General features: G+C 34.6%; 3 protein-coding genes across 4 annotated transcripts; 1 reads left to right on the top strand and 2 right to left on the bottom strand.

Annotated features, from left to right (window-relative positions):
- The first annotated feature begins 233 nt into the window (after positions 1-233).
- LOC111293115 (uncharacterized) lies at positions 234-2,343 on the top strand. 2 transcript variants are annotated; one of them, XM_089766595.1, is made up of 2 exons: positions 234-1,481; positions 2,193-2,343. In XM_089766595.1, exons 1-2 carry the CDS (start codon positions 500-502, stop codon positions 2,225-2,227), a joined length of 1,017 nt encoding a protein of 338 aa, XP_089622721.1. In that variant the 5' UTR covers positions 234-499; the 3' UTR covers positions 2,228-2,343. The 2 variants fall into 2 exon arrangements, with proteins under 2 accessions (XP_089622721.1, XP_089622722.1); XM_089766596.1 differs by lacking the exon at positions 2,193-2,343 and having other exon boundaries at positions 234-2,151.
- A 187-nt stretch (positions 2,344-2,530) lies between these two features.
- On the bottom strand, positions 2,531-4,821 carry LOC111293114 (L-ascorbate oxidase homolog). The gene is made up of 2 exons (XM_089766597.1): positions 3,789-4,821; positions 2,531-3,673 (listed from the first exon to the last, which is right to left on the bottom strand). The coding sequence occupies exons 1-2, from the start codon at positions 4,193-4,195 to the stop codon at positions 3,451-3,453; spliced, it is 630 nt and encodes a 209-aa protein (XP_089622723.1). The 5' UTR covers positions 4,196-4,821; the 3' UTR covers positions 2,531-3,450.
- On the bottom strand, positions 4,249-5,144 carry LOC149516381 (L-ascorbate oxidase homolog). Its single transcript, XM_089766243.1, has 4 exons — positions 4,890-5,144; positions 4,695-4,794; positions 4,462-4,605; positions 4,249-4,394 (listed from the first exon to the last, which is right to left on the bottom strand). The coding sequence occupies exons 1-4, from the start codon at positions 5,142-5,144 to the stop codon at positions 4,249-4,251; spliced, it is 645 nt and encodes a 214-aa protein (XP_089622369.1).
- Positions 5,145-9,174: the final 4,030 nt, after the last annotated feature.

Genomic DNA, 9,174 nt, shown 5'->3' with positions numbered 1-9,174 from the left:
GTGAATCAAATTGAATCCTAGATTCTTCCCTGTTTAGTATTAGGGAAATCATAAAGGTAATAATGTAGTTTTGTGTACTTAAAGATAATCAGAAGAAAACCATTTCAATTCCCTTCAAAAACCGCTTACAACCAAATTTCTATCCAACCCGCTTGCTTTTTGAGATAGACACTAAAGTAAGCTTCTTTTACCATTGGCCGTATAGGCTTATATTAAAGCATCCCCACCATCTGTTCTCTATTCTTTTGCACCCACAAAAAAAGACCCAAAGCCATTCACCTGAACTTACAAAGGCAAGTCACGCTCCATCCTCTCTCTCTCTCTCTCTCTCTCTCTCTCACATGGTCAGGCATCATACATAAGTTAATACAAAACAAAGCCTACTTTAGCAGCTTAGCCACTAACTCAAAAAAAAAAAAAAAAAAGACTCACCAGCTTCTTTGCTTTTCTTGTTTTTGGATTGTTGTAGATCTATACAAAGAGAGAAAAAATAAAAAAGATGATTCAAGAACTCCTAGGAGGTGTTGCTGCTGGCTTGAATTTTGGAGGTGAGAGGAAAATCTCCATCACTGGAAGCATTTTGGAAGGAACCCCTACTTCTTCTCCATCACCATCTCATTCTTCTTCCACAACTTCATCAACAACTACAACTACTAACTCTACAACTTCAGCAAATACGGAGAACCAGAATTTGAGGTGCCCCAGGTGTGATTCCTCCAACACAAAGTTCTGTTACTACAACAACTACAATCTCACTCAGCCTCGTCACTTTTGCAAGACTTGTCGTCGGTATTGGACGAAAGGAGGTGCGCTTAGGAACGTTCCTATTGGAGGTGGATGCAGGAAAAACAAAAACACTACTGTTTCAACATCTGTGGGAAAATCAAGTGCTGCTAAGATGAAAACAGTAGTATCTGAAATTGGAAGGTCTGGCCTTGGAGATGGGTTTGATCATGAGCTTCAATCTAGTCCAATTCTTTGGGCTTCACCTCAGAGTTCTCATCTTCTAGCCTTTTTGAGAACTACACAAAACCCTAACCCTAACACAATATTTTCTACTAATTCTGTTAGTATTAAGGATGAGGTGAGCCTGCTTGGATCACATGGGATGAATGAACCAGCCGTTGCAACTGGTGCACTAAATGCTCGAACCCTAGGCTTAGATTCTCTTAGCAGCCAGGTTCCTTCTCTTGGACTTTGCAGCCCTTTCTGGAAAAACAATCAACACCAAGTTCAACAGCAACAACAGAATAATGGGTCGTTCCTACTAGGTGAAGTTCAAAACACAGGATTTCAAGCACTGTATCAAAGGCTCAAATCATCATCAAGTTATTGCTCTGATAGCTCAGCAGTTGTTCTGAGCAATGTGGCTTCTTCATCTTCTTCATCCATTTTGGAGTCAGCTCCTGTCGCTGGAGGACAATTGGGTTACTGGAATCCAACATTTTCATCATCATGGTCTGATCTTCCAGCAACTAATGGTGCATATCCTTAAAGAACCCTTTCTTTTTCTCACTTTTTTTATATGCTAATGTTGTCGCTTCTTCTGTTGGCTAGCTGTATATGCCTTCTGGTATATGAATATGGCTGTAGGGTTAGCATCAGGTTGTTTCTTTTGTCCCTTTCTATTCTCTTTTAAGTGTGCTTTAAGGTGTGTTTAATTAACTTGTGAGAGTGTACCAAGGATGGAGAAGAAGTAAAAAAAATGGAAAATGTTAGAAGTTATTTTTTTTTTTTTTCCTTCAATGCTCCATGTTGAAAAAGGTGATCTTTGACATAGAATATCATTGGTAATTTGTCTCCTCAGATTCCTTCTACAAATGGACTAGCTAGAGCCTAATTTTTTAGCCATGTATGTAAAGGGTTTAAATTCAACTTAAGAGTCAAGACAATAAAAATTATGAAGTTTCCTTTAGATTTTAAGACTGAAAAAAGAATAACGCCATACAAATCAAAAGTAAATAAGCAAACACATGGCTACAACTTTATTATCCCGTTTAAATCAAAAACTTCTTTGGGTTTCAATTTCTGATTTTCATGAACTATAAGGGACACTGGTGGTGTGTCATGAACTGATGGGTGCAAATGAAATTGAAGATTCTCTTTATTGTTTTGTTATGAGAAAGTGATGAAAAAAGTTATAAAGCAGCCTTTGGGAAGAGTTCCCGTAAACAGCAATTTGATTCTTGCAGTGGAAAGGAGGATTCCACCTGCAGCCTTATGTTAAAGAGTTGGTGTCTGCCCCTTGCCTGCTTCTCTGGAGACTGGCTTCAGTTTTATTCCCTCTTCACTGTTTTTCTTTTAAATAATTTGAAACCCTTACTTTTTTCACTTGTTAACCTTTCGATCAATTTTTTGAGAGATAGAGTAACATACTTTTCGCATGTAATTAGGGGGACATGGCTTGTGCTTAATGTATTGATTTTGCCTCTGAAATTTGACTGGTGGGAGACACCTTCAAATTAAAGCTTGTGATCTAATCTCCCAGGAAGGGACTCCTGTGGCTAAAATTGTCTACCTAGGTCCTGGGATAAGGACTTCCCCTCCCCTAGCTGGCCCTGGGGTGAACGTACATTTTAAGTGTATACATATATATGGACGCCAAATTAGAATTTTTTGCTTTTGTTTGCATGTCAGTTAGGTGGGCTGTCGTTAGCTACTTGCATTCATCTCAAAATTTCATACAAAGGAGCCTCAGTTTCGTATGCTCTGAAGCAACCCTCACCCAAAAAAAAAAAAAAAAAACATAGCTCTAATGATTATCGCAAAGAAGTGTACCAATTTGGATCCCACTTTGTGCAAACTACGCTACAATCTGATTATGATTGTTGGTCATTTTCATTACCATTCAAACCACACTTCCTTTACTAGTTCTCTTTCAAGCGAGCTTTGTTATTCACTGAGTTTGCAAAAGAATTAATTGAAAATTGAGTACTTTCCAAACTTAGTGCATATGTTCACGCTGCATATCATTACAGTTGAATGAGCTGGCTATTGACTGAATGAAGCTTGTTTTTCAAGAATCAAGGGGGCAATGAAACATTCAGGATATTCACGGCATGCACCACATTAATTTCCACAGGCTAGTAAGAGGAAAATGTTTATTGTGATTGCGAAAGAAAGTAATCTAGCTAGCTAGTTTTTCTGAAGCCTAAATCCCCCATTTTTCTTCCTAACAATCACACCCTCGTAACTGAAATTGAAGGGGAAAAATCTGAAAATTTGCTGATGATGAACATAGATTGCCAATGCGACATTAATGTTCTTCTTCTATAGGTGAATGGCCTTGCCACAAAGTAGTGCATTTGGAGGAATGTCAGTCTCAGTAAACAGGCTTTTTTCGTCGTTCCAAACTCTAAGATAAACTTGCTGGCCTAGATACCGCTTTGACCAGTCTTGCGACCTCAAGTTCCACATACCTTTGTTGTCCAATGAAACCAAAACTGCGGTTCAGATGGATATACCTGCCAAGATTTTGCTAATTAAGCTAGTATGTTCAATTTTTGAAACATGAAAAAAAAAAATAGTAATGAATTCAAGATTAGAGATTCCCCATTCCAAAAGATTATTTGTATAAATATTGCTTTGGATTACCTGAACAGTGTGTCTAGATATTGCATCGGCCAGTTTGTAGCGTCTTCTTGAGTCAGTTGTCCACTTGCCAGCACCATATCTGAAACTTTCAAACACGTTAAATGATAAATTCATTTAATTTATGAATTAATTATGGCCTATTTATTAAAACCATGGTGAAATTTTGTTAAAATGCAGGATGTCTAAAAGCATACCCAACATAGAAGCTAGATCCATCAAGATGCCAACACTGGATGATGGTTTCGGTGTTCTGGAAAACAATCTCAACAAAGTCATGAAGTGTGATTCCAAAGACAGATACACCCAAGCCTGCAGGCCCTAAAGTTGGAAAATCCTTGATTGAGTTTAATTTGAAGACACCGGGGATGTTAAACCAGTCTGCTGGCTTCAATGGAGTGGTCGGATCCACATAGGATATCCCGTTAACAGCATACCGCAACTTGCCCTTAATCTTGACCTTCGCATTAGCCAAAACAAGTGTCCTCAAAATCTTTATTGACCCATAGTGGAATGACCCTTGAGGATTAAGCCTAGCTGCATTTGCTGTCAAGTTTAATCTGAAACACAATAATGAGAAATTCGGGAGGATCATAGGATACATGAGCAATCATTTTTGTTAAGAGCAAACAGATCATGTTCCTACAAGACGTTCGACTACCTAATGGTCCTGGCTTGTTTCATGGACCACTGAACATGATAAGTTGGGCCTATAGGCAATGGCAAAGAGGCTGGAGTGTGGGAACCGTCGTAGCGAAGAATACCAGTAGTGGTGAGAATAGGCTTTGTGAAACGGGTAGAAGCTACAATGTAGTAGTCTTTAATTACCGCATGTAAGGTAACCAAAACAGCATGCAGTAGCCTTTTAACCCACATGAATATCAACGGACTCGTACACCTCTTGCAGACTATGACTTCCTTCAACTTCAATAAGAGTCATTGGATGACCCTGGATCCTGAAGTTAATTGATGTTGATATACCTACATTTGTAATCCTAAATTTGTATGTTTTCCCTGTAATTGAGTAAGAATCCAAGCAAAATTTAGCGTAGTTCTCTACAGAATCCTCTGTTTCACCTAAGAAAGTTAAATAGGACGATTACCTTTCTGACCAGTGAAAGTAGAAGATTTGTAGAGACCATTTATATGAAGGCCATCTGGCAGAGGAAGACCCAAGCCTGAATCCAGCCTTTTCTGTAAGGCCTGTGAAAATATGTTTGGTTAGAACATTATCTCACATGTCCAACAATTGGATTGGAGCCATGGCAGATCATATAACTGAAAAATGGTATATATACCTTGCCACCAGCCTTGTACCAATCACCAACAAGCAAAGTGAACTCTCCATCAGGTGCAGGGTATGGGATTGGTATCACAGAGCTTTGACTAAGATTGATAGCCCCGAAACCACCAGCGGCTCTGTGCATCAAAGTTGAAGGATAGTAGCAGTTACTTCCAATTTGATCTTTCATCTGGAACTTTATGTCCAGTTTGAGTGTGGTTGGATTGGGCAATTGGTCCCAAGCACGAGGTCCTCCTCTGTTTAATTCCATGCCTAATTTCCGTAACAAAATCCTGGTTATTAACCTTAATCAAGCATATGAATTAATTAAAGCATATGCATATGTGCCCGCGCACGCACAAAAAAATTTACAAAATCAGTAAAGAAGCTTATGAAGTTGAGCAACGAACCATGTAATGAGGAAGAGTTCATCTAATTGATCGATGACGTTTACAATTAGGTTGTCATTAGTCACAGCTTCAATTGGAGGTCCAGGAAATTGATTATTAATAAGAATAACCTGCAAATTATAAAGGAAAAAAAAAGAAAGGAATTTCCACTTAGAATTCCTGTAAAAGTAAACATTTGTCTGAACAATGTTCTTAAAATGAAAATCATAGTAAAAGGAAATTGCTGCTTGGAGATAGAAACTAACCCGTTGGTAAACACCACGAGGAGCCCGTGTTCCATATGTGACAACCCAAGTACACTATCTATATGGGTCTTCTGCATTGGCACAGAAGATACTAATGCAAGCCAATATTCCAAGTAAAAATTGCAGGAAAATGGCCTTTTTCATTTTATCGTAAGTATATTTCCTCCCAATTTAGTCTTTGTTGCCCTAATGATTAAAAGAAAAGAAAAAACATGATGAGTTTCATAGAAATTAACAACAAAGATACAAGTAAAAAAAATGCTCATAAAATTTAGTTTCAAAAGCTCTAAAATCTTACCAAGTTCACAAATAGATTTAACTTGATTTTGTATCTTTGAACTATATTCAAAGTTTAATTACTCATAGAAGTAGAAGTGTTTGCTATGAGAATATATATATATATATATATGTATATGTGTGTGTGTGTGTGTGTGTTCAAGATATATAATACAAAGTCTAGCTTATGAATAAACTGATTTAAGTTGAAAATATTAAAAAGAAGAGACTAACCAAAATTCAAAGACTTCCCAAAATATGGAATTGGAGAAAAATGGGACTTGGTGGAGTCGTGTACAAACAAGAACACATCCTTGTACTTATATATGAAAGGGAAGAGAGAATTGAGCATCAAGATCATGCTAATGCCATGACACGACAATAAATGCATGCAAAAGCTCTTTTGCGGCGCATTTCATGCTCCAAATCTCAAACTCCATAAGCTTTCACAACTCATTTCAGCTGAAAATATTCCCAAAAAGTTAATACTACCATTATCAATAAATAAATAATTGATTAATTGCCAAGTAGATGACTAGAATTTCTTGAAAACAGCAGAACCGTCCAATGAGAGATTTTATAAATGCATAAATTACAAATTTTTTTCTACTTCTTTGTTTCTCTGTTTTATTTCTTTGTGAAGATGTTAGTATTAATTTTTGTGGAATTGAACTTGGAATGGTCGGCTGTGGCGGGGACAGGAAGGAGAGGAAGATCTAAAGAAGCGGGAACGGTGCAGCCGAGTACGGATCAAGCTCTTGTGGTTTTAATGAAGAGACTTTGAAGTAAAAACATTTATAGGAAAAAAAACGAGGCTTAACGTTGTCGAGCACATGCAAAAGAAGCAAGAATCGAAGACAAAGGGAGGGTAGCATGGATCAAGTAGCCCATTCTAAGCTTTCTACTTTTGTTTAAACACTTTGTAATACACTTGAGTAGCCCATTGTATCTAATTCTGACTTTAGAGCTAATTCTTTAAGGTCATTTTCACTGATTTCTTATCATGACTTAGATGATTGATAGTCATACGTTGTACGACTAGTTACGGAAAAAGAGAGGGTGGTAATATGGTCTGGGTTTTTGAATTTGAACCAGTATTCCTGTAAAAAGAAGTTTCAACTGCTAAAACAAATCTTGGTTATTTTTGTGAAACCTCGATTTCACGTTAAGATATTTTAAAATAATTTAAAATTTTGTTATAATATATATGTATTGATTTAAATTTAAATATGTAAAGTACTTTTTATAAAATAAAATGATGAGATTTTTAAATTAAAATAAATAATACTTCACAGATTTAATGTGAATATCTACAAATAATATTAAAATGATCACTAATTGAATACGAGTCTCTCCAAATAGCATCAAAATAATCATAAATCGAATAAGACCTAAGTATTATATGATAGAAGTTATCTCTAAAATTTTAATGTCTTGAATAATAACTAATTATTATACGGTGAAAATCATCTTTAAAATCTCAACATTTTGTGTATTGTAATTTATGTGAGTTTTGTTTTACTCAATGTTTAACATCACATTTTGACTCACAAAAGATATCTCATAAGTTTGAGATTAAATCTCAACTTATATATTATAATAAATCTTCAAGATTTTTTTATGTGAGATTGAAATGTCACAATTTTATTTTTTTTAAATTACATTAATAAAAATAATTTTTTAAAAAACCTAAAAGTGATATGTTACTTGGTAAGATAAAGAGCTTCCTTTTTTTTTTTTTTTTCAATTTGGATTCAATTTTTACAGGTAGCACTTCAAAAATAAAATTCTAAATATATCATATCCATTTGAAAAATGTGTTTTAAAGATTTCTTAAGAGAGAATTAGACTCAAAAGAGATCTTAAAGATACCCAATTGAAGGAAAATTTTCAAATCAGTGAATAAGTTTTTTTCTTTGTACATTTATCAATGAGACTAACTAGCACAAATCTAATCCAGAAATTGCTGAGCAAAGCATCAACTTTGAGAGGGAACCCACAGTCCAAGCAGGATCATCTTGTGAAATTTTGACTTCTAAGTCCGTTAATTGGACAAGAGACCATCCACAACATTAATCCACCTCTTAAGATTACTGACAATTATATCACAAAGATGATCGATACAAAACTAATAAATTACCCTCTTTTACTATATGAAATAAGCTGTCATATGAAATAATTTTTCATTTTTTTAAAAATAATTAAAGGTCTTAAATTGAATCCTGGTGCAATTTTCTTATTTACCAAAAAAGCATGAGGTCGAATTTATTGTATGTAAACAAATTTAATGAAGTCAATCTCAACACATGCCTAATCAATTTTTGCCACATGCAACAAGTACATGGAAGAGTCTTAATCTTCATTATACAAATCTTTATAAATTTTGACGGACATTACTTGTTTTACATTTGCCCAACTAAAATTGGTATTTGATGATTTTATAATTTAATTTAATTAATTCATATATTTACTTTTAAGAAATAAAATTAAGAAGCTTTGAGACTCAAATATCAATAATTGCAATGCATTCCTCTATTCTAAATTACAATCTCTTTTATTTAAAAAAAAAAAAAATCGGAGCTTGGTGGTATAAAAATATAATTTCCTATATACCTCACGGTAATCATTCTTTTTTTTTTTTTTTTACCTCAATAAGTGATTTTTTTTCTCTTGTCAAAATTCAAGTATAGATATCTTGCAAGGGCAAAAAAAAAAAAAAAAAGACTAATTTTGCAAAGTACAGATATCTTTAATGAAAAAAAAAAAAGAACAATTGCTGCTTGACTTTGCAAAATTAGTCTTTTTTTTTTTTTTTTTTACCCTTGCAAGAGGGGTAGAGTTTTAAAATTCGAAGGTAAATAAGTTATTCAGTCTCTCAAGTTAAAGTAAGATGTGTCGTATTTAACAGTTTAAAATAAGTGATTACAGATCATGCATTCGATATGATTCTAACAAATGATCACCGATAAAATTCGAATTTAAAATTTTTTCATCAAAAAAAAACCTTAATCGAATGAACCAATTACTTGTTAGTCAATTAACAATTGTTTTAATAGGAAAGTCACCCCCATTCAGAATGGCAAAGAGAAAAGGCAAGATGAAACACCTGGTATAGGCAATAAATCATGATAAGTAAAGCCCAGCTGCATTAACGCACGTGAAATTAAATTCTAGGCCCTTGAATCCTATGACAAATCTCAATTACCATTCTTTTTTAGCGTTCACTAGGAACACCATTGACGAGAGAAACAAATTATAAATAAATCTTCCTATTTTGTAAATTTCCGAAGTAGCCTTTGCCCCTCCTCCCTTCTTTTTTTTTTTTTTTTTTTCTGTAATATTTTGCACTTAGAATGACCAAAATCTATGA

The sequence above is a fragment of the Durio zibethinus genome, chromosome 10, assembly GCF_047325235.1.
Source record: "Durio zibethinus cultivar Kanyao isolate XHJ-2024 chromosome 10, ASM4732523v1, whole genome shotgun sequence".
NCBI classification, from domain to species: domain Eukaryota; kingdom Viridiplantae; phylum Streptophyta; class Magnoliopsida; order Malvales; family Malvaceae; genus Durio; species Durio zibethinus.
The sequence above is the reverse complement of the archived record's forward strand: the minus strand, read 5'-3'. Positions and strand labels throughout refer to the sequence as shown.